Source organism: Ictalurus punctatus, unplaced genomic scaffold (assembly GCF_001660625.3).
Source record: "Ictalurus punctatus breed USDA103 unplaced genomic scaffold, Coco_2.0 Super-Scaffold_100046, whole genome shotgun sequence".
In the NCBI taxonomy this organism is placed as follows: domain Eukaryota; kingdom Metazoa; phylum Chordata; class Actinopteri; order Siluriformes; family Ictaluridae; genus Ictalurus; species Ictalurus punctatus.
In genome coordinates, this window is record NW_026521087.1 from 1,090,709 (window position 1) to 1,116,269 (window position 25,561).

The window sequence follows — 25,561 nt, forward strand, 5'->3', positions numbered from 1 at the left end:
CAACTACTCGTTTCAAGTAACGCAGACTTCCCAAGTTCAGGTGAACTACTGTTATAAAGGTAAGGTGAACTTAACTTTTTCAAACTGTCGGTACTAAAATTCGAGTTCATTTAACTTAATGTGGCTTATTTTCCTAACTTACATTAGCAAGTTCAACCAAATAAATAACAACCCATTTTTCCATATGAAAGACTTTGTTTGTTTTCCTTATAAATTTACAAATTTAAACAGAACAAGACGAACAGGTTCAAATATCCAGAGCAACAATAGCCAGTGTTTCTTTAATTCTAAGTAAAAGGTTAAAATGTAATACTGTAGAAAGATCAATGAGTAAACAAAAATCTATTACAATTGTAAAAAAAATAAGTAATAATAATAATAATAATCTTTATTTTATAAAGCGCCTTTAAAAGCAGCTTCTCAAAGCGCTGTACACAAAATAAGCAGTACAAAAAATAAATCTCAAGTTAATACGAACATTAATAATAATAATTATAAAATAATAATAATAAAAATAAATAAATAAATAAAAAGACATCAGCAGTCAAATGCAAGTTTAAAAAAATGTCTTAAGTAGCGCTTTAAAAATGTCAAAGGTCAGAGCTTCCCTGAGTTCAGGAGGAAGAGAGTTCCAAAGGGAAGGAGCGTAGACAGAAGTCGTCCCGTCACCTGTAGATTTTAGGCGGGTTGTGGAACAGTTAACAGATTACACTGTGAGGAGCGCAGTCTGCGATTTGGGGTGTAAGGGATTAATGAAGCAGGTTAGTAACATTATCACTCTTAGAATGAAAAAACTGAAGAAAAGAATCACAGAGCTGCTGAGAAACAGGCAAGGTAGTAACAGCATTAACTTGAAGCAATCTGTTTATGGTTTGGAACAAGTGTCTGGGATTATTTTGATTTTTTTACAATAGTCTGAGAGAAGTAAGAGGATCTTTCAGTCTCCATTAGTGCTCGATAATCACCCAGAAGATCCTTCCACGCTTGATAGTACACATTCGGTCCAGTAAGGTGCCGTTTGCGCTCCATTTTCCGACAAGCAGCATTTCTAGAGCGCAGATTGTCATTATACCAGGGAGCAGAGCGGGAGAATGTGACCTTACGTGACCTTAGAGGAGCAAAGAGTCAAGATTAGCAGCAAGAGCAGAATTTAACTGCAGGACTTTCTCCTCCAGCGGTGAGGGATGAAGATCGCTTAAAGTGGAAACAACCGAATTGGAGAAAACGGTCCGATCAATAGACTTCCACTTCCGGAAGGTTACTGTTCAGACGGTAGGCTCACATGGATGATACAGTTCCAGATTAAAAAGACAGCTGAATGATCAGACAGTCCAATGTCAACAGATGAAAACTGCGATACAAACGAGCCGTTTGCAATCACGAGATCCAGCGTATGGCCCTTGTTATGAATCGGGTCAGTTACAAACTGTGTGAAGCTAAAACAATCAAGTAGCGACAGGAATTCCTTAACCGCCACAGAGTCACTCCACATCCACATGGATGTTAAAATCTCCCACAATTAGAATTCTGTAAAACTTAATTCTCAACACTGACAGGAAGTCAGCAAACTCTGACATAAAAGCTGCATGTGTCTTGAAATTACATGAATTTCTCAAAATAAACAGAAAAAGCAAGCAGAAATCTGTTTTTGCCTAACAACATTGCATTTCAATTGCCCGGTGTTTAAAGGTGAAAATATACAACAAAACTGAAGTCATGCTGTTTAGGTATAGAAACTGTAACATACACAACACCACATGAAATCTCTCTTACAAGAAATGCATAACACCATCTCTACTTGAGCAGATTATTTTTAAGTGAATGTACTCGTGCACTGCAGGCATCAGCTCCGATGTTCATGAACAGCCTCTGAATCACCTCAAAGGTGTATTTGAAGTTTGTGGGGTAGTTTATGTTACGTGCATAAAGCAATCCCATCAAGTTGACAAATGCATTTGGTACATCACCAAGATTGCGTAGAACGACAACTTCTTCCATTACAAGGGCTACATCACTGCAGTCACACGGAATAGGGTCCATCGCGTCATCCACAACTGTACTGATTCCAACAGTCACGCCCTTGATTAACTCTTCTTCAGAATCTGTGTGCTGTATTAAAAAAAAGACAAACTTTAAAATGTGCTTTCACACATACATCCTCACAAGCGCAGCGACTTAAGAACAGCATGAGTGAACCGATCTTAACTTTACTAGTCATCACACAAGATGAATTAATATCAGAAGGTGGAAACAAAATACAGTACAACGTCCTGAAATTCATCATCTCTCATGAAAATAAAACAAGGTAAACTCCATCAATACGTGGACTTCCATTATCCGAATATCTTCCAACATCTTACTTTCCTCACAGACACTTACCTCACAGATCTGTAAGAACTGAGATGGATTCTCCCGCATGGACAGTGGCAGCCCCAGCAGTACTGCAACCCTCTTCCTGTGATTTGATGCCTCAAAAGTACAAATGTTTTATATTCAAATTATGCAGGACAAGCGAAATAGCAAGAAAGGAAATGACCACAGTATTTACAAAACAAGTACACTTGAAATAAACCTACTCACATTTTTATCCAGGCTCTCCAGTATGGCACTCCTTTCTGCGATGTCTGCATGGCGCCTCGAGCAGTACAAATACAGCAGCTTTGAGGCGTGTTTGTCAAGACCCTCATAAAAGGACTTGCTCAGGTCCATCGACACAAGTCTGGTGAATTCTGCGCTGATCTTCAGTCATTACAGAACATCAAACAAACATGACACAGAAACATGTTAAACACTGCAACAAAAAAAAAAACACTCATTTGAATTTTCACAGTGCAGGTCAAAGGTCATAAGGTTCCATTCCAAAGTACTACAGCACTGCTGTACAATGTAGCCAAGTCCATAAAGTTACACGTTACTTTAGGTAAAAGAACAAAAAAAATGCAAGTTTAATCATTTTTTCATATTGGATATGACAAAAAAGACAGTTCTATCAGTGCCTAAAGTAATTCTATGAAGAAAAGTCAATCAAAAATGTAATAAACAGTGTACACAAGCAAGATCAGGACCAGAGTAATAGATTCTCACCAAATCTCTTGATAAATTTCATGGCCAGCGGTTCATATACATATTGATATTGTAAGCAAAGCTAATGAGGAAGCATTACAGTGGAAGCAGGAGCATCAGAAAATGAAAGGTTATTATATATATTTAAAAAAAATACGTTCAAAGACCTGCATACTTAAACAAACTGCTTAAGATCAAAGTGCGAGCATAATCACAAATATTAACACAAGAAAGTTCGGATCATTTTACTGACTCGGATCTTTGAATCTCGTTCAGCAAAATGAACGACTCTTTTTTGCATCATTTCGTTCATTTCAGCAGAATAAAGTTAAAATGTTACATGTTAAATTCCCCAACACCTCTAGTACTTACGCAAACGTTGATCACATTTGGAATAAAAAATAAACTATAGGCTAATGCAACTTATGAGAAACAGAAATGATTGATTAATTGCTTAGCATTAGCAGTCTGTTAGTTCACTTCCCGATCCGAGTCGTTCTTCTTTTGTCACGTCACATTTGATCAGTTCACGTCTCAAGTCTTCAGGCTCGAGGTATTCGTTCATCACGTGACTGCCCCATATTCTGAATGCAGTGGGGCTGTGAAGTGATGAACGAACGACTCGAACCAAAGACTCCAGAGGTGAACTAATCATTTCTGTTTCCGGTACAGAACCTATGGGGATGTGGCTGCGCATGCGCGTTAAAAAATTAACGGCTCACTCTCTGAGACAACTCGCTGTTCCCGAATCATATTAAAGATTCGTTCAAAATGAACGATTCCTTCACGAACGACACATCACTACGCAGTGCGCCAGCACTTAATTAAGTTCTCTCTCACAGTTTTTGCTCTTGTAACACCACGCACCTCCCGCTCTTTATTCTCGCATTCACATTAAAAAATAAAATAGATAAATAAACACTGAATGTGGTACACACACATATTTACATATTGTGATATTTAGAAATATCTCAATATATCTGAATATATGGCATTTCATAGGTATATACATGCACTACATATACATGTTTACATGGTAGTTTATTAATCAGAGTATTGTCTTAATCGGGTTAATAGTGGAGTATTGTTGTCCATGTAAACGCACTGATTGACTCCCTTCCATACAGACAGCAATACACCATGACATCAACACACGATGACATCACGACCCATGACATCAAATTCTAAATTACAAATTTGTTTTGATTCAAACCGGTCAGTGATCATTGTTGTCCACAAAACCTGAGAAGACGCACACAGCCCAACCAGGAGACCAAATTGTTGTGGAAATCATCAAAGAAACACTCACAGACCTCTGACGTCCTCTGAAGGTTAAAAAAAAGGTTTATTACAGAAAGATGGTTAAAACAGGATAGAATGAAGCAGGATAGATTAATGAGAGCGCTCTGAAGCGCTTGTGCTGAACCACTACTGTAGATATGAAACGCAGAGCACGACACACTTTTGTGTACCGATCTAAGTGACATGACATGGCCTTCTTAGGCCTTATCCTCTGATGAGAATGAAACAGAACAAGAACAACACTATTACAAAGTAAAAATGAATCATTTCCCTCACAGGTGTACCCCTCCTGGTGCCCGATGCTCCAGCTTTCCCGACACCCAGTAGTAAAGCGGTATAGAAAATGGATATACATTTTATATTTCTCAATCAATCATTACAGTCTGTTAAGAACTCGGGAATTTCTATAATATCCACTGAAAAGTTAAAAGCGTACGGCACAGCATTGTTTTGTCATAGGTTGATATCATCACACCTGAGTGATGAGCCCACATACATAAAAAGAAAAAGAAAAACAGACAGCAATTCCATCAAAATTTTCCGGATTATGGGTTTACCATATTGTAGTGTTACAACCTGGAACCTGGAACTGACTTTTATATTAAAGTGGGGGATCAGTACACACTAAAATAATACGTAATACAATAAAAACACAATTTGTTAAAAATATTTACAAAACAAAACATTACTTAAACAACAAAAACATTACAGTTGTTATTTCATAAGTATTCATCCCCGTTGCTGTGAAAGCCCTAAGTTCGTTGGAGAGACACAAGGCCACAGCTTCACATTTTTGGTTTGCTAATGAAGAGTTATATATTAGCACATTTTGTCATAATTTTTGGCCTAAAGTTTTTTTTCCTGCTAGAGGAATAACAGAGACCCCGCGGGCGGTACGTTTGCCGCTGCTGACCTAAACGTTCACCGTTTCTCCTACAAAATATGCAGAATAGCGTCGTCACTATTTTCCGATACACGTTAATACACCAAGACTTTACTTTGGGATCGAACGACGTCACAGACACGGGTTACTCTGACTGGATAAATCCACGCGAGCTCATTGGATATTCATGAATTTGTCCGGCGCCTCCACCTGCCCAGTCTCCTGAATTTAAACGCTCGAGGCCGGTGCGTGTGCGTAACGGTTCCTGACCAGTTTTAACGGCTCTGAGAAGCGATAAGGGATCAGAGAACTATCAAAAGGAACCACATAGCAGGTGTATGATCTCACATATAGGAAATATTTCACACGTGATCATGTGGCTCTTAGAAATTACTTTGGGTCTGTTTTTGTTTGAGTATTTAGGCTACGTCCAGGTTGCTTGACAGCTCTAACGGTCAATTTTGACAACATTAATGCTATAGCTCGTTATTGTTATTGATTTTCAGCTGTTACTGAAGATGAATGTGTTATGTGTTAGCTAGCCACCTACTATCTAGTTAGTGCTAGAGAGTAATTGCTACATTCAGTCTCCTTTTTTTCTCCCTTCTGGCTACAGATCTTTTTAGCTGATATGGAAAACACTGATGCAACTTTTGGCACCTTCATCAACCCCAACTACTTCCCTGGAAAGTTGTGGCGTTTGGTGAACGATCCCCAGATTTGCTCAGTCTGGTGGGACGACAGCGGGGAAGGGATACTTGTTCATCAGGAAACATTCGAAGCCGAAGTGCTATTGTCCCAACCCACACATTTGTCTGAGTACTTCAGGACAACTGACTTCATAAGTTTCGTTCGCCAGCTGAACCTGTACGGCTTCAAAAAACAACGCACGAACATCTCGGACAAGCAGTCGTACAACTCTTCGATTAAAGCCCAACTGCACCATTTTCAAAACCCGTACTTCAAACGGGATAAGCCCGAGCTCCTGCTCGATATAAAGCGACGCACGCCTCTCAATAAGGCCAAGCTCGCCAGCTTAAAGGTGACGGGCAGGACGCCCAGACGTTTCTATCACGTGATGCAGAATTCAGCACAGGAAACCTCTGGCTTAATGAGAACAGGTTGGTAGTGTTTCAACAAGCAGATGAAAAGAATAGACAGAATATATTCATTCATTCACTTCAGTAACAACTTTAGCCTGGTCAGGGTCATGACGGATCCAGGGCCTATCCAGAGAAAACTGGGCACCCTGAATGGGACGCCAGTTCATCGCAAAGCACCGTGCGCACACACACATTAACACACTCGTTCACACATAGTGCCAATTTACCATGAACACTCCACTTATAACCTGGAACCTGGAAGAAACCCACCTCAACCCTAGTCCACAGGTTTCTCCGCCACTGTGCGCATTCTTTAAATCTGGAAACATTTTAACCCATGTCCTTCCAAAGACTGGATAGAGGAATCCATTAGCCTCAAAATAAAAAAAAAAGATTATGCATATATAGGAATGTGTAGAAAAAAAGAGAAAATAGACAAATATGATGAGAAAGCGTACGTCGTTTTGCTAGTACAGTGCCAGCTAGATAACTTTGCGGCCTCGGTCATCATCTGTAGTTTTATTTTATCAACACTTGACTTGTCTCTATCTGTTCAGGTTCAGTCTTGCTTGAACATCAGGGAACCCCTTACCACCATCCCTGTAATGTCCCTCAGCAGGAGCAGAGGAGCAACACACCTCATCACTCACAGTACGGGTTTTACACACCAGGTGATGATTTAATACATTTTGACCCCTTTATAATAGCTGTGAGCTCAGCCTAAATTAGTATAAGCATTCGATCTGCACGCTACTTTAGTAAATACAGTAGTATAGTGCAATAGTGCATTATTCTGACGTGTAGTTTAATTGTATGCAATTTAGGATGAAGCCCAGTCCATTGTTTCACAATTTCAGTGTTGGTGTTTCTATCTATCTATCTATCTATCTATCTATCTATCTATCTATCTGTCTGTTTATCTGTCTGTCTATCTATCTATCTATCTATCTGTCTATCTATCTGTCTGTCGTTCTGTCTGTCTGTCTGTCTATCTGTTTATCTGTCTGTCTGTCTATCTATCTATCATCTGTCTATCTATCTATCTATCTATCTATCTGTCTGTCTGTCTGTCTGTCTGTCTATCTATCTATCTATCTGTCTATCTATATTTTGTCCATTTTTAACAGATAAAAATGAAGATAATGATATCGATGTGATTCTATGTTTTGATGTTAAACCTTCAGCGCATAATTCAGAGATTCAGAGTCTTCTAGTGAGTCATTCTAACAACTGTTATATGTTTAATGCCTGAACAACGTAGTTCTAAAGTTAGAAAAGAAAATAAATGCTGTAAACAAAAATAAATAAAAGCCCACAACATGCGCATGCCGGATTTCACTATCTATTAACAGCTAATAATATCTATCTAGCAGCTAATATTTTACTTGGATGTGTCCCCTTTCACCAGCTCAAACTTCTCAGCATAAAATTAAAAGGGCTGTGGGAGTGTACAGGAGCGGGGTATCAACATCATTACAGTCCAGTGTCACAACATGATTGTCCTTCATGTCATTAGTCTGTACCTATAAGCAGGAAGTCCCACAATGCCTTGCAAAGAATGAACAAAAAACCGTGTGCAGAGGGGCTGCAGGAGCTGTGATATGGTTCCTGAATAATCTATCTTAGTGATGTGTTGTTTATGTCTTACCAAGAAATGAATGCTTTATTAACCTTCAATGTTTCCCACCCCCAGTGTATCAGCGCTGTAGCCCAGACGTCTTGGATTCAACAGTGCCATGCTCTCAACAACCAGCTGCTTCCTGCTCTCCTAGTGGCTATCACCCTGTAAGAACCGAGAAACCTTTTTAAGTTTATGTACTGCTCTGATCACTAAAAATGGCTAGTGTCGTTATTTTAGCCAGTGTAGGCATGTTAAGGTTTGATGGTACATGTTGCAGTATGAAGGGAATGCTGGGAGAACAGTAAAACAGTTAAAAGTAAAACCTCGGTGTGTAAATAATATTAATATGAATTCTCCCACTCATTGCTCAGGACTACTCAGTCGGATACGCTGATCCGATCGATCAGGATCCATACTGGAGAGCAGGTGATGTTCCAGAGTCCCGGACAAGTGACCTGGACATAGAGAAAGAGGAACTGGACGCTATATTAGAGCTGGCGTTGGACATGCAGGTCAGATTAGATGATTTCCCATCAAGAACAGCCCCGAGTGTGTATCTGTGCTTACAGTGTAGTCAGAGCTGCCGTAGTACCATAAGGTCCAATAATCGGAATCCAGAACCAAGAACTGTTCACACGGTTCAAGAACATACAGTGCCCTCCACTAATATTGGCACCCTTGGTAAATATGAGTAAAGGATGCTGCGAAAATGTGTCTTTATTGTTGAGCCTTTTGACCTTTTGTTCAGCCTTCCTTGCTTATATTTACCAAGGGTGCCAATATTAGTGGAGGGCACTGTATTTGGTGTAAATTCCGTAGGTACGGAAAAACACTGACACCATAGTGTAACCATAAAATGTGTGCGGTGTAAATCAGTGTGTAGTCACCATTGTTAATCCGTATTATTCATTATATTCATTCCTTATTTCTGTTCTTGCTCCTGTTGTAAAATAATCAGCACATGACTGAACAAAACTTTTTCTTTTGTCACGAATTTGCAGTCAGAAGCTTATAGACTTGTTTGTGAGGTAATGGATTTGAGTTTATGGGTGCGTCTCAATCAGCTCCACAGGTCCGTAGTCAGGACACTGATCAGGGAGTGACCATTTGAAGGACTGTCTCAATTGCGAAATCCTACCAGTGTGCACTGGCACGTTCGCTCCCTGAAAAATCCCACAATGCACCACGAAAACCAAGGAGCTTAGATGTTCACTATTTTCCCTTACTGAAAATGAGGCCATGATTTCAGAAGCCTCTCAGATCGAACAATGTGGCGGACGAACGCTGTTGTTGTAGATCTCAAATGGTTACTTACGTTAGCGATTTTTAACTTTATTTGACGTTCTATATATTGTTTACTTGAGTCTAACGACTTTAATGATTTTTTAAAACTCTACTAACTAGTCTACGATCCTACTTGAAGTACCATGACAGACAGATGAATATGACATATAATGTTAGAAAGATGTCCGTCCTGCATGTTGAGGTTACGTGCCAGTGGTGATGTTTTACAGCGCGAGTACGTAGTCATGTTACTCAGTCATCAGTGTCCTAATGTGTAGTGAGTCAGGGTCTTTACCAGTGCCCGAGCTCATGTACACCATATACTGATCCACCACCTAGGGATCGAGGGAGCTGATCGAGACGCACCCTACCGTATGTTTGTGTAATGTGAAGCGTTAATGTTGTTTTCTATATATTTGATTTATTCAGGATGAAGTTGATGTCCGGACGTTGCTGCAGCTATCACTCACCTGTTAAGACAGCTTGAGTGGGTGTTACGAACCCGTAGTGGTGCTACGAAAAATAATCTGCCAAACAAAATGAATCAAAGAGACAGAGACTGAATGCAGTCGATACAAAAAAAAAATCATTTGTAAAATAGACATTTGATTGAATGACAGTTTACAGTTTTTATGTGTATTTTAGGAAAATATAAGATGTAAATTATGTCCAAGTCACTTGAGAGCATTACTGTAAATTAATGTAATCCTACAGCTCTCTAGATTATTTGTTGTAATAATAATAAGAAGGAGAATTGTGTTTCACATTTTTTAGACCTGAATGTTATAAATGTTAGGAAGATTTATTTTTTATTTTTTTAATATCTTATCTTTTTTATTTATTCGTTTCAGGCATACTGTTTTAGTCTTTTTTCTTCATGTACAAGCCGTTTATTTAGAAATGTGATATTTAGATATTTAAACAAAATCAAATTTCATATATCATGCAGTTTTAAGTCAAAAAATAAAGATATGGGATTGATGCATGAAAGGGTTCATTATTATACTCTGGCACGAATACGACACCTTTGTGTTGCTATATGAGTAAGAAACATAAACACCCATGTGGCCGGTGTTAGCCGCTGGAACAATATCTACGACTCTGTGTAGACCAGCACACTGGCAGGTACACACACCACTGTGCTAAGAGCGGCCTGTTCTCCTGAAGCTCTTATTTAATGAAGTATAACCTTGTTGAAGGGCAAACAGTTGGAGCTGTTTTAGTGATGTTTTAGTGTTGTAGCTCTATAGCTCTCTAGATTATTTGTTGTAATAATAAGATGATTTTGTGTTTCACATTTTTTTAGACCTGAATGTTATAAATGTTAGGAAGATTTCTTGTTTATTTTTAAATATCTTATCTTTTTTATTTATTCATTTCAGGCATACTGTTTTAGTCTTTTTTATGCTGCCTGACATGTAGAGAAGTAACTGTTACCAATAAAGTGAATTATTTCTTTTAACAGCATGTCCTGAAGTGCTTTATTCCTCTTATACTACAGCAGTTTTTATTTATTAAGGAACAACACATCATACCTGTTTATCTGTTTATAGCTGTGTTGTAGAAAGTCTGAGAAACAAAGTAGTTTCTTATCACTTGTGTTGTAAGACCTATAAACAGTCGATCCCCCACCAGCCTCTCATTTTTATTTTCTCTTGAAGTTCATACAACAACAACAACAACAACAAAATGCAGCTTGTCATGGAACATTTCAGCTGCCACACTACATTGTGCCTACATATTAGCCATCAGATAAGCACAAGTAAAAACTGTTTGACATGAACTACACATCAAAACTTTAGACACACTCATTCCGCATTTAGTCATCAAAACTCTGGACTAATACAAATGGGAACTATGGAAATTATATTACTCCTGAGGTGAACTAATCATTTCTGGTTCCGGCACAGAACCTATGGAGATGCTGCGCATGCACGGTCAAAAATGAACGAATCACTCGTGGTTCCCGAGTCATATTAAAGATTAGTTGAAAACGAACAAATCACTCTGAGACAACTCGGTGTTCCCGAGTCATATTAAAGATTCGTTGAAAACGAACAAATCACTCTGAGACAACTCGGTGTTCCCGAGTCATATTAAAGATTCGTTGAAATTGAACGAATCACACTTTGAGACAACTCGTTGTTCCCGAGTCATATTAAAGATTCGTTGAAAATGAACGAATCACTCAAAGACAACTCGTTGTTCCCGAGTCATATTAAAGATTCCTTGAAGATGAACGAATCACTCTCTGAGACAACTCGTTGTTCCCGAATCATATAAAAGATTTGTTGAAAATGGATGAATCACTCAAAGACAACTCGTTGTTCACGAATCATATTAAAGATTCGTTGAAAATGAACGAATCACACTTTGAGACAACTCGTTGTTCCCGAATCATATAAAAGATTAATTGAAAAGGAACGAATTACTCTCTGAGACAACTCGTTGTTCCCGAATCATATAAAAGATTTGTTGAAAATGAACAAATGACTCTCTGAGACAACTCGTTGTTCCCGGGTCATATTAAAGATTCGTTGAAAATGAACGAATCACACTTTGAGACAACTCGTTGTTCCCGAATCATATAAAAGATTAATTGAAAAGGAACGAATTACTCTCTGAGACAACTCGTTGTTCCCGAGTCATATTAAAGATTCGTTGAAAATGAACGAATCACGCAAAGACAACTCGTTGTTCCCGAGTCATATTAAAGATTTGTTGAAAATGAACGAATCACTCTCTGAGACAACTCGTTGTTCCCGAATCATATAAAAGATTTGTTGAAAATGGTCGAATCACTCAAAGACAACTCGTTGTTCCCGAATCATATTAAAGATTCGTTGAAAATGAACGAATCACACTTTGAGACAGCTCGTTGTTCCCGAATCATATATAAGATTCGTTGAAAATGAACGAATCACACTTTGAGACACCTCGTTGTTCCCGAATCATATTAAAGATTCCTTGAAAATGAACGAATCACACTTTGAGACAGCTCGTTGTTCCCGAATCATATTAAAGATTCCTTGAAAATGAACGAATCACACTTTGAGACAGCTCGTTGTTCCCGAATCATATTAAAGATTCCTTGAAAATGAACGAATCACTCTCTGAGACAACTCGTTCTTCCCGAATCATATAAAAGATTTGTTGGAAATGAACAAATCACTCTCTGAGACAACTCGTTGTTCCCGGGTCATATTAAAGATTCGTTGAAAATGAACGAATCACACTTTGAGACAACTCGTTGTTCCCGAATCATATAAAAGATTTGTTGAAAATGGACGAATCACTCAAAGACAACTCGTTGTTCCCGAATCATATTAAAGATTCGTTGAAAATGAACGAATCACATTTTGAGACACCTCGTTGTTCCCGAATCATATTAAAGATTCCTTGAAAATGAACGAATCACTCTCTGAGACAACTCGTTGTTCCCGAATCATATAAAAGATTTGTTGAAAATGGACGAATCACTCAAAGACAACTCGTTGTTCCCGAATCATATTAAAGATTCGTTGAAAATGAACGAATCACACTTTGAGACACCTCGTTGTTCCCGAATCATATTAAAGATTCCTTGAAAATGAACGAATCACTCTCTGAGACAACTCGTTGTTCCCGAATCATATAAAAGATTCGTTGAAAATGAACGAATCACTCCGAGGTAACTCGTTGTTCCCGAATCATATTAAAGATTCGTTGAATATGAATGAATCACATAAAAGATTAATTGAAAAGGAACGAATCACTCTCTGAGACAACTCGTTGTTCCCGAGTCATATTAAAGATTTGTTGAAAATGAACGAATCACTCTCTGAGACAACTTGCTGTTCCCGAGTCACATTAAAGATTTGTTGAAAATGAATGAATCATTTACATTTACCTTACATTACATTTATTCACTTAGCAGACGCTTTTCTCCAAAGCGACTTACAAATGAGAATGATACAAGCAGAGCGATATCAAGCAGAGAACAATACAATAAGTGCTACCATACGAGATCTATTAATTGAATTCCAGAAGAAGCAAAGTGCAGAGAAGAGGTGTAAGTGCATTATTTATTTATTTATTTATTTATTTATTTTATGAGTTTGTTAGGTGTTCATTGAAGAACACCTTTAGTTTAGAACACCTTTAGTCTTTAGTTGTTTTTTGAAGATGGTGAGAGATTCTGCAGTCTGGATTGATATTGGGAGTGCATTCCACCACTGAGGAACAGTTAGAGTGAAGGCTTTGGAAAGGGACCTAGCGCCACGCTGAGTTGGAACTGCTAAACGTAGGTCGCTAATCGATCGCAGATTGCGAGAGGGAACGTAGGCCTTCAGGAGAGAGTTGAGGTAGGAGGGTGCTGTTCCTGACAAGGTCTTGTAGGTGAGCATCAAGGCCTTGAACTTGATGCGGGCAGCTACAGCAAGCCAGTGGAGGGAGATGAAGAGGGGTGTGACATGGGTTCTCTTGGACTGGTTGAAGACGAGGCGCGCTGCAGCATTCTGAATCATCTGAAGGGGTTGATGGAGCTGGCTGGGAGGCCTGAAAGCAGTGAGTTGCAGTAGTCCAGTTTAGAGATAACAAGAGCCAAGAGCCTGGACTAGAATCTGTGTAGCCTGTTTGATGATGTAGGGTCGGATTTTCTTGATGTTGTAAAGGATGAACCTACAGGACCTTGCAGTTGCTGAGATATGGTCTGCAAAGGTCAAGCCATTATCAAGAATCACCCCAAGGTTCCTGGCCGTCCTGGTTGGCATGAGTGTGAGTGAGCCGAGCTGTACAGTGATGTTGTGGTTGATTGAGGGACACGCTGGGATGACGAGAAGAATCACACGTTGAGACAACACTCGTTATTCCCAAGTCATATTAAAGATTCATTGAAAATGAACGAATCACTCTCTGAGACAACTCGTTGTTCCGGAATCATGTTAAAGATTCCTTGAAAATGAACGAATCACTCTGAGACAACTCGTTGTTCCCGAATCATATTAAAGATTTGTTGAAAATGAACGAATCAGACTTTGAGACACTCGTTATTCCCGAGTCAAATTAAAGATTCATTGAAAATGAACGAATCACTCACTGAGACAGCTTTTTGTTCCCGAGTCATATTAAAGATTTGTTGAAAATGAATGAATCACACCTTGAGACAACTCTCGTTGTTCCCGAATCATATTAAAGATTCGTTGAAAATGAACGAATCACTCCGAGGTAACTCGTTGTTCCCGAATCATATTAAAGATTCGTTGAATATGAATGAATCACACTTTGAGACAACTCTCGTTGTTCCCGAATCATATTAAAGATTCGTTGAAAATGGACGAATCACTCCGAGGTAACTCGTTGTTCCCGAATCATATTAAAGATTCGTTGAATATGAATGAATCACACTTTGAGACAACTCTCGTTGTTCCCGAAACATATTAAAGATTTGTTCCTCTGGGTACTCTGGTGTCCTCACCCAGTCCAAAGACAAGCATGGTAGACTCATTGGCATGTCCAAAGTGTATGAATGGGTGTGTGAATGTATATGTGTATGTTCCCCGCATCCAGGGTGTATCCCGCCTTATGGTTGATGCTCCCTGGGATAGGCTCCAGGTTCCCTTGTAGGATAAGTGGTATAGAAGATGGATGGATGGATGTAAACCCCTCAGTGATGTGATTTTCATCATTGCGTCGAATAGCAACATCATATACATTTAGTGTTTATAAATAATTACAAATCACTACAGCAGTGCATGCATCACTCTGATTGGTCGGAAGCTCCTGCGCACACGTGTGGAAAAGCACTCGGTGATAAATTTAAGGATTTCAATGACATGAAATATTGTGCTACTTATTTGTCATTTCTGTTTAAGATAAAAAAAGTTAGGTAACGTTTCAAATTGAACACTAAGGTACTACATACTGAAGTACACACGGTATACTATCTAGGGTCGGGCTGATTTCATGATTGTGGTGAATTTAACCCTTGTAACGCTAGGCAGAGGGTTTGCCTCACACCTCCAGGGTCGGGGGTTCGTTTCCTGCCGCTGCCCTGTGTGTGCAGAGCTTGCCTGTTCTCCCCGTGCTGTGGGGGTTTCCTCCGGGTACTCCAGTTTCCTCCCCCAGTCCAAAGTCATGCATGGTAGGCTGATTGGCATGTCCAAAGTGTCCGTAGTGTGTGTGTGTGTGTGTGTGTGTGTGTGTGTGTGTGTGTGTGTGCGTGTGTGTGTGTGTGTGTGTGTGTGTGTGTGTGTGCGCGTGTGTATGTGATTGTGCCCTGCGATGGACTGGCGCCCTGTCCAGGTCCACGTTCACATTGGATGATGATTCAGGTACTGGATGTATTTACTTTCAAAAGAGTGAAAACTGGCAGAGATTTATACTGCTAGGGTCACAAACAACAGACATGCCTCTTACAAAATTGTCTCCATTTGCAATACAGAAAATCATTACAGGCATAGCAGGAGCAGTTAAAGATGTTAAAAAAGCTAGTATCCGGACAAATCCTAGTAGAATGCTCCAAGAAAAGCCATGTTGAAAACATCATGCGTGCAAATATGCTGGCAAATGTACCGATAAAGGCGTTTTATCACCCATCATTGAACAGCAGCAAAGGAGTTATATGCACTAGAGAGTGATATGACATGGATGAGACTGAAATAGCATCAGAATTCACTCAACAAGGCATGATGAATGTCAAGAGGATCATGATCAAAAAAGAAGAACAGATCATTAAGACAGGCACTTACATTATGACTTAATAAACCCCAACCCCCAGAGAGGATTCAGATAGGACATATACGAGTGTACGGTCAACGTTGTCGTCTTCTTAGTAACACTCACTTCCTCCATGTTGCCCGTTGTGTCTCGCACACATTGAGAGAAAATCGCATTGATGCGTCTTCTCGTTAGAAAAAGAAAGCATACTTTTACAGTTTTAATGTGAGATCACAACAAAACCTATTTTTTACAACACGCCTTTTGAACGATGGTTCTAAAAATATGTCTATTTTAATATTTCCTTGTTACAGGATAATGTACATAATTGTAATTATATACCTGGATAAATTTTATTGGTTGTGAACTTTTTTAATGTCCTGTCCGTCTTCTTATAAACACTCCATACCACAGAGCATCACTATCAGCTGTTACATACTATCACACTTGAGTTGCATCCACGGCCATATTTCTTCAATCCTGGTGGTTTTATCGTCACAATTTTTTAAATCTATGAACGGATATTTGGAAAACATGTTAATATTAAGTTTATTATTTATTATATTTTTAAAAAGTATGTAATTTATTTATTTATTTTGACTCTTGGCTGAGGAGGAGAAAATTGTCATAATTAAGGTATAAAACGTTCTGATGTGCTTTTATAGGAAAATGATCTACGATGGGGTGGTGTGAAACAACTGAGGCGAATCAAGCATTAAAAGGCACATTTCTGAGTAAATAGTGCCAGCAAGTGTGTGTGCTCCTGTGTCTCTATGACCAGCTGCCTTGTACTGCTCACATTATTGTGTCACTTTCTTTTCAGGATATTCTACATAACCATTAGTTGATGGAAATGCATGTTCTCTTGCCATTTCTGAAAACCAGTCAATGGAAACATATGTAGTAATTAATATTTAGAAGTTATAATCAGTCATTTTGGCAGAAGTTACCTCAAGTATGTACTCCATTCCATCCAAAACATATTACTAATGCTGTGTCACTTTGGATACTTTTAGTGCGAGTGGTGTGCTCACACTGGGAAGTTTAGTGAGATGCGTTGTACTTCTGAGACTCGGATGATGTATTAAATTTACCAAAAAAATGAAGGGTGGGCTACTGGACACTTGTTTTTCCTTTCAGTTGTGGTTTTACTGTATATGGTGCTTCCTGCGGGTGCTGTTTTGGTGCAGTTCAGTGACATGAAATATTGTGCTACTTATTTGTCATTTCTGTTCAAGATAAAAAAGTTAGGTAACGTTTCAAATTGAACACTAAGGTACTACATACTCAAGTACACACTGTATACTATCTAGGGTCGGGCTGATTTCATGATTGTGGTGCATTTAACCCTTGTAACGCTAGGCAGAGGGTTCGCCTCACACCTCCAGGGTCGGGGGGGTTCGTTTCCTGCCGCTGCCCTGTGTGTGCGGAGCTTGCCTGTTCTCCCCGTGCGGTGGGGGTTTCCTCCGGGCACTCCGGTTTCCTCCCCCAGTCCAAAGTCATGCATGGTAGGCTGATTGGCATGTCTAAAGTGTCTGTAGTGTATGAATGTGTGTGTGTGTGTGTGTGTGTGTGTGTGTGTGTGTGTGTGTGTGTGTATGTAATTGTGTCCTGCGATGGACTGGCACCCTGTCATCCACCATCCAGGTCCAGGTTCCCCGTGACCCTGTAGGATAGGTTGTATAGAAAGGTGGTACACCTCCTCACCTCCCCAGGGCCTGAGTTCAATCCTGACCTTGGGTTGTTGTCTGGGTCTTGAGTTTTGTATATTCTCTTGTTTTTGTGTTTGTGTGGGTTTCCTCTGGGTTCTTTGGTTTCCTCCCACTGACTGAAAACATACAAATAGGTGGGTTGGTTATAGCTAAATTGATATTAATGCATATGCACTGTACGTGTGTGCGTGGTGCCCTGTGCTGGTCTGTTATTCCGTCCAGGATGACTTCTCCCACTTCACGCACAGTGTTCCCAGGATAGGCTCCGGACCCACCTCGACCCCGATCATGATGCAGCGTTTACTGAAGATGAATGAATAAATGAATGAAGAGCGAATATAAGAAAACATGCATTTAATCATTCAAAAAAAGGTTCATCCATCTCGGGCATCAATCTCATTTTTATCATGTTTCTTTGCAGAAAATGGCTGCATTTTGCTCTTAAATGAGAAACAGGGTTGAACGCAACAGGGTTAAGTTTTGTTATAAAAAATTTTTAAATTACAGAACATGGTTTTCTTCTTCACATGATCTTCAGGAAAGTCAGATGATACAACATCCTGTTGAACATGTGACTTGTGGTATATTGCAAATAATTAATGGGGTGAATGTGAACAATCTCACACAAACTGCTTAATGACAATAAAGTGGAACCTAATCTATTTGAACTTGGGGAGGAAATTGGAGTACTCGGAGGAAACCACTGAAGCACGGGGAGAACATGCAAACTCCACACACACAGGGTGGAAGCAGGAGTCGAACCCCCATCCCCAGAAGTGCTAGGCAAATGTGCTAACCACTGAGCCACCATACTAATAATGATTATTATAATGATTTAAAGTTTCGTAGTAAAGTGTCGTTACAGTGGACTGGAACGGGTAAAAAGATTGGGAAAAAAAACAGGTGAGTACAGTGGTTGTTATGACTATCTTCAAAATGTTTTTACCGTCGCTTAAATATTTGTAAATGTAATCTCTGTGGTAATTAAATCTTTATTTATATAGCATTTTTCTAAACCTTATTTACAAGATACTTCATGCTAGATAAATCACAATGCTTCATGACTAAAACTGATACATGGAGCAGTAAAAGTACAGTAGGACTCAGATGGGGCAGAATGCATCAATGCTAATGCCTGACTGCTTGGTTTTTATGTTTTTACTGAAAAATTCAGCATATTATATATATATATATATATATATATATATATATATATATATATATATATATATAGAGAGAGAGAGAGAGAGAGAGAGAGAGAGAGAGAGAGAGAGAGAGAGAGAGAGCGAGAGAGAGAGATAAATAGATAGATATAAAATACTATTAAATATAATACAATTCATTTCAATTCAATTCAGTTTTATTTGTATAGCGCTTTTTACAATAGACATTGTCTCAAAGCAGCTTTATAGAAATATCAACACGGTATACAGATATTAAAGGTGCGAATTTATCCCAACTGAGCAAGCCACTGAGTGGCGATGGTGGCGAGGAAAAACTCCCTGAGATGTTTTAAGAGGAAGAAACCTTGAGAGGAACCCGACTCAGAAGGGAACCCGTCCTCATCTGGGCAACAACAGTTAGTGTGAAAAAGTTCATTATGGATTTATATGAAGTCTGTATGGAGTTAGGAGCAGCCGTAGTCCCAGCAATCTGGATTTGGAGTAGATGAGAGCTCCATCCAGAGGCAGAAAGGATCAGGATCTCTAGTATCTCCATAAATTCATGTGTGGCTCGACAGAAGGAGAGAGGGAGAGAAAAGATTATTAGGACTGTGAATTAGCATAATAGAGTCAGGGTAGGCTTGAGTAAACAAATACGTTTTAAGCCTAGACTTAAACACTGAGACTGTGTCTGAGTCCCGGACACTAATAGGAAGACTGTTCCATAACTGTGGAGCTCTATAAGAGAAAGCTCTTCCCCCTGCTGTAGCCTTCACTATTCGAGGTAACGTCAAGTAGCCTGCATCTTTTGATCTAAGTAGGCGTGGCGGAGACCACTTAGTGCTTTATAGGTTAATAATAGTATTTTATAATCAATTTTATAAACAATACTTTTAAAAAAGTTATCCAACAGCTACAGCTATCAGCAACGTGAAAAATGAACTGCCCCCTGAAACTTAAAATCTGGTTGTGCCACCTTTAGCAGCAATAACTGCAACCAAACATTTCTAATAACTGGAGATCAGACTTTCACTTACTTCTAGTACTTGGACTTACTCCTATGCTTTGGATCATTGTCTTGCAGCGCTTGACTTTCATATTATGGACTGAAGACCGAGAATCCTAATTCTCTTTTAGGATTTTCTGGTAGAGAGCAGAATTCATGTTTCCTTCAAGACCGTAGGTATAATGTACAGACATATATATATATATATATATATATATATATATATATATATATATATATATATACATATACATACCATACTGTGCATATATACACACACCGTACTGTACATATACACACACAGTACTGTACAAATATACACACCATACTGTACAGATACACACACAGTACTGTACATATACACACACAGTACTGTACATATATACACACACCGTACTGTACATATATACACACACCGTACTGTACATATATACACACACCGTACTGTACATATACACACACAGTACTGTACAAATATACACACCATACTGTACAGATATACACACTGTACTGTACATATACACACACCGTACTGTACAAAAGTCACATTCAAAGAAATGCTGTAGAGCAAACATGCTTCAACAATAATCCAATGAAATGTTTCTATATTTTTTAAACATGATATAAAAATCAGTAAACAGTAAATATTTGTATATATTATTTGTGTACAAATATACACACCGTACTGTACAGATATACACACAGTACTGTACATATACACACACAGTACTGTACATATATACACACACCGTACTGTACATATATACACACACTGTACTGTACATATATACACACACTGTACTGTACATATATACACACAGAGTACTGTACATATATACACACACAGTACTGTACATATATACACACCGTACTGTACATATATACACACACACAGTACTGTACATATATACACACACCATACTGTACATATATACACACACAGTACTGTACATATATACACACAGAGTACTGTACATATACACACACACAGTACTGTACATATATACACACACAGTACTGTACATATATACACACACAGTACTGTACATACACACACAGTACTGTACATATATACACACACAGTACTGTACATATATACACACAGAGTACTGTACATATATACACACACAGTACTGTACATATACACACAGTACTGTACATATATACACACAGAGTACTGTACATATATACACACACCGTACTGTACATATATACACACACTGTACTGTACATATATACACACACCGTACTGTACAAAAGTCACATTCAAAGAAATGCTGTAGAGCAAACATGCTTCAACAATAATCCAATGAAATGTTTCTATATTTTTTAAACATAATATAAAAATCAGTAAACAGTAAACAGTAAATATTTGTTGTGATGACCCTTTGCTTAAAAAATAGTAGTCTCCCATACTATTAGTGCAGTTTTATAAGGAAATGAGATGTAGGTTTTATTGAGCATCTTGCAGAACCAGTCACGGTTCTTCTGGAGACTTTGACTGTCGCACTTGTTTCTTATTTTTGCAGCAAAACCCAGCAGTCTTCATTATGTTGTTTTTTTTTTTGTCTGAAAAGTGTCTCTTACATAATATGCTGCTTTCTTTACTGACATACAAACATTTTTCTGTAACATTTAATTTTGTGCTGGGAAACTAATGTTTAGGAATCTGAAATGTTTTTTGTACTGACTGGATAATGTAGAAGACATATGAAATAAAAATGTATAACTATAGGTTTGTACTGAAAAACATGTCATGGTCTGGGGCTGCATGAGTGCTGCCGGCACTGGGGAGCTACAGTTCATTGAGGGAACCATGAATGCCAACATGTACTGTGACATACTGAAGCAGAGCATGCTCCCAGCATGTATTCCAGCATGATAACGACCCCAAACACACCTCCAAGACGACCACTGCCTTGCTAAAGAAGCTGAGGGTGAAGGTGATGGACTGGCCAAGCATGTCTCCAGACCTAACCCCTATTGAGCATCTGTGGGGCATCCTCAAACGGAAGGTGGAGGAGCACAAGGTCTCTAATGTCCACCAGCTCCGTGATTTTGTCATGGAGGAGTGGAAGAGGACTCCAGTGGCAACCTGTGAAGCTCTGGTGAACTCCATGCCCAAGAGGGTTAAGGCAGTGCCGGAAAATAATGGTGGCCACACAAAATATTGACACTTTGGACCCAATTTGGACATTTTCACTTAGGGGTGTACTCACTTTTGTTGCCAGTGGTTTAGACATTAATGGCTGTGTGTTGAGTTATTTTGAGGGGACAGCAAATTTACACTGTTACACAAGCTGTACACTCACTACTTTACATTGTAGCAAAGTGTCATTTCTTCAGTGTGTCACATCAAAAGATATCATCAAATAATTACAAAAATGTGAGGGGTGTACTCACTTTTGTGAGATACTGTGTGTGTGTGTGTGTGTGTGTGTGTGTATATATATATATATATATATATAAATATATATATATATATATATATATATATATATATATATATATATATATATAAATTTTAATCAGATATATGAAACAGTTTGGTTTTGTGTTTACTATCTTGGTAGAAAAGTCAGCTATTTCTATATTAAAGTTTACTACAAGTTTAACTAAAGTTTGCTACAGTGAATAGTATAATCGTATAGAATTTAACTAAAGCAAATAAAATTTCCTAATTGTTCTTGTTTCTAAGATATTTTTGAGAACGAAAAGTATTGTTAAAGTTGTTATAAGCTGAGAGAGAGCGAGAGAGAGAGAGAGAGAGAGAGAGAGAGAGAGAGAGAGAGAGATGCTGTGAGGAAATGCAGCTGACTGAGCAATAAATAAATAATCATAAATCTGACCAGTGTGCAGTGCTGCTTAGGCAAAATATAGAGTAGTTTGGTTTAATTCTGGTCAGCGATGATTTGTTCTTCATAGCCGTCGATGTGTGATGAAGTTAGGAGTTGTGTGATTTAGGAGAAAGAGGGTGGGAAGAGTTTTTGGGGAGCCACAGATGGACATAAAAGGGATAAGAACCGTTAGAGATCAGAAAAAAACAGTAATAGACAGAAATGTGTTTTATTCTGTTTGTTGGCAAGGGGGAAAGTGAGCAGTGAGGTAAGTGTGTGATTATATGCCGTGACTAACGGTGAAGTCGTGACACTGTGACACCCGTATCGAACACCTCTACATGCAGCTATAACGGAGATACTGAGGATGTATGCACCGTTATAGGAAGATGACAGTAATTTACCATTAACTTGTGTAAATACGTTTTGTGAAAAGGACAGTTTAGAGGGAGGATTTTCTGGTTCCTTTTACGAGACGTGCAGATGTGTCTCACTGTCTCTTCATCTCTTTTGATACAGGAACACGGAGGGAGGATACATCTTCTGATCCGCCGTTTGCTGCCGACGAGCTGTACTACAACACCGTGGAGAGTGACTACGAGGATGACGTCCACATGCCTGACCAGCATGAGGAGGAGCAAAATGGTGGTGATGAGCATGAGGTGCCTTTTAGAAGTCCTTCGAGAAGCCCGTCCCCTTTACCAGGCCTATCTGCTCTAAGAATCACACCCTTTCCTGTAATAAGCCCATCCCCTTTTTGAGATTCTCATCCCTTTTAAGAAGAACAACAACCCCCGTGAGGAGGCTATCTCCTATAAGAAGACCAACCCCCGTGAGGAGGCTATCTCCTATAAGACCAACCCCCGTGAGGAGGCTATCTCCTATAAGACCAACCCCCGTGAGGAGGCTATCTCCTATAAGACCAACCCCCGTGAGGAGGCTATCTCCTATAAGACCAACCCCCGTGAGGAGGCTATCTCCTATAAGACCAACCCCCGTGAGGAGGCTATCTCCTATAAGACCAACCCCCGTGAGGAGGCTATCTCCTATAAGAAGACCAACCCCCGTGAGGAGGCTATCTCCTATAAGACCAACCCCCGTGAGGAGACTATCTCCTATAAGACCAACCCCCGTGAGGAGGCTATCTCCTATAAGACCAACCCCCGTGAGGATCTCCTTTAAGAAGACCATGCACTACGACAAGCCCACCCACTTCTGTTACTCCTGCATCTGTTCCTCACGTCAGTGTCAACATAACTTTGTGGTTAGATGTAAGTGTTGATTAGACTTAGATCTGGGTTATAATCTGTATTAAGACCTGTTATGTCCCCTCCATTTTCACTGAGTAGAGCTGAAACCTTTACAATGCACATCTGTTACATTTGATTTTTTGTTGTTGATATAATAACAATTTACTTTTTTTTTGAAGTACCATTAATTTGTTCTTTTATACTGCATGAGCAAAAATAAAAATAACTTAATTAAATAATAATAATAAAAAAACATCTTTTGGAGAAATGGGGTGGGCTTTATGTAAACAAGTTAAACATCTAATATTGAGTCAGAAACATGTCAAAGAATCATATTAAATCATGAACATGTGAAACATATGATACTGAATTTGTTAGAAAAACTATTTTCCCTTGCTCCCAGCGGCGTGAAACTCACTGTATAGTGTAGCGCCCCCGTGTGTCTGCACACACAGGAGGAATGAAAACACGCTTTGTCAGGGCACTTTTGAGGAAAAGTGACTTTCTAGACTGCAAATCTCACATTTTCCCTTTTATCATACATTATCATCATATAATGGATTTTAATGTAAACAATCCTATTTCGTATCATTTTACATCAGAAACCTGCAAAGTATATTATGTACAAAATGTCATATTGGAGCAGGTCACCGTCACGTATCGTGACGGAGCAGAGATAGGACGGATGCAAGTGCAGGATGAACAGTTGTTTATTTGAAAGAGGGACAGGCAGACAAATTCAAAACGTGATCCAAAACGTAATCCATAAACATGCAAGAGATCAGGCGATTGGCAAACAAGCGTACACGGGGCAAGGCAGGTATCTAGGTCGTGGTCACGGAAAACAGGGTCGATAAACAAAACAAGAAACGAACTATGACGAGGGACTGGAAGCGGATAATCCAGCGCGAACTAACTCTAAACATGGACCGTGACTATGACTATGACTATGACACGAGCTAAACTAACTCTAAACATTTAATCTTCCGCGTTGTGTGCTGGGAGGCGCGCAGTATATATGCGGACATGATCAGCGTCTAAACCGCTAGCAGCTGAGAGCAATTCAGACCCACGTGAAATCCCAGCCAATGACAGAACAGGGAGGAGACAGAAACATAAACAAAACACACGTGTCCAGATGTCATTACAGTCAACAACAGAAAAGCAGGTGCTCGCACATTCACGCTTAGAGCACGCTGCTTCAAGGGGGAATCGTGACAGAAACCCCCCCCCCGAGTGCCATGAGTCATCTCACTTCATTGGCGGCCCCAGCCCCCTGGGCTGAATGTCCCAAACAGAGCCAGGAAACTGCCCAGTGTTCTTGGCGGCGTAGGGAGGCTGAGCGACGACCGCAGCTGAACAGGGAGGCTGAGCGACGACCGCAGCTGAACAGGGAAGCTGAGGCTCTGAGGTTACCAGGTGAACCTTGGGCATGGGCGGAGCTTGGCTGTGCGTGTCAGCAGACTCGGGTGTCAGCAGAACTTGAAATTACATGAATTTCTCAAAATAAACAGAAAAAGCAAGCAGAAATCTGTTTTTGCCTAACAACATTACATTTCAATTGCCCAGGTGAAAATATACAACAAAACTGAAGGCATGCTGCTTAGGTATAGAAACTGTAACATACACAACACAACACCA

The 25,561-nt window shown here is 39.3% G+C and overlaps 1 protein-coding gene across 1 annotated transcript; it reads left to right on the plus strand.

The window, feature by feature from the left end:
- Positions 1 to 4,049: 4,049 nt before the first annotated feature.
- Positions 4,050 to 7,075, plus strand: LOC128629952 (heat shock factor protein 5-like). The gene is made up of 3 exons (XM_053678512.1): positions 4,050 to 4,394; positions 5,865 to 6,369; positions 6,909 to 7,075. Exons 2-3 carry the CDS (start codon positions 5,880 to 5,882, stop codon positions 7,073 to 7,075), a joined length of 657 nt encoding a protein of 218 aa, XP_053534487.1. The 5' UTR covers positions 4,050 to 4,394; positions 5,865 to 5,879.
- The last annotated feature ends 18,486 nt before the right edge of the window (positions 7,076 to 25,561 follow it).

What these genes read in the sequence shown, in the direction of transcription:
- LOC128629952 (XM_053678512.1), top strand. Translation starts at nt 5,880, where the DNA reads ATGGAAAACACTGATGCAACTTTTGGCACCTTCATCAACCCCAACTAC. An exon ending in CTCTGGCTTAATGAGAACAG is followed by an intron (nt 6,370 to 6,908) that starts GTTGGTAGTGTT and finishes CTATCTGTTCAG; the next exon opens with GTTCAGTCTTGCTTGAACAT.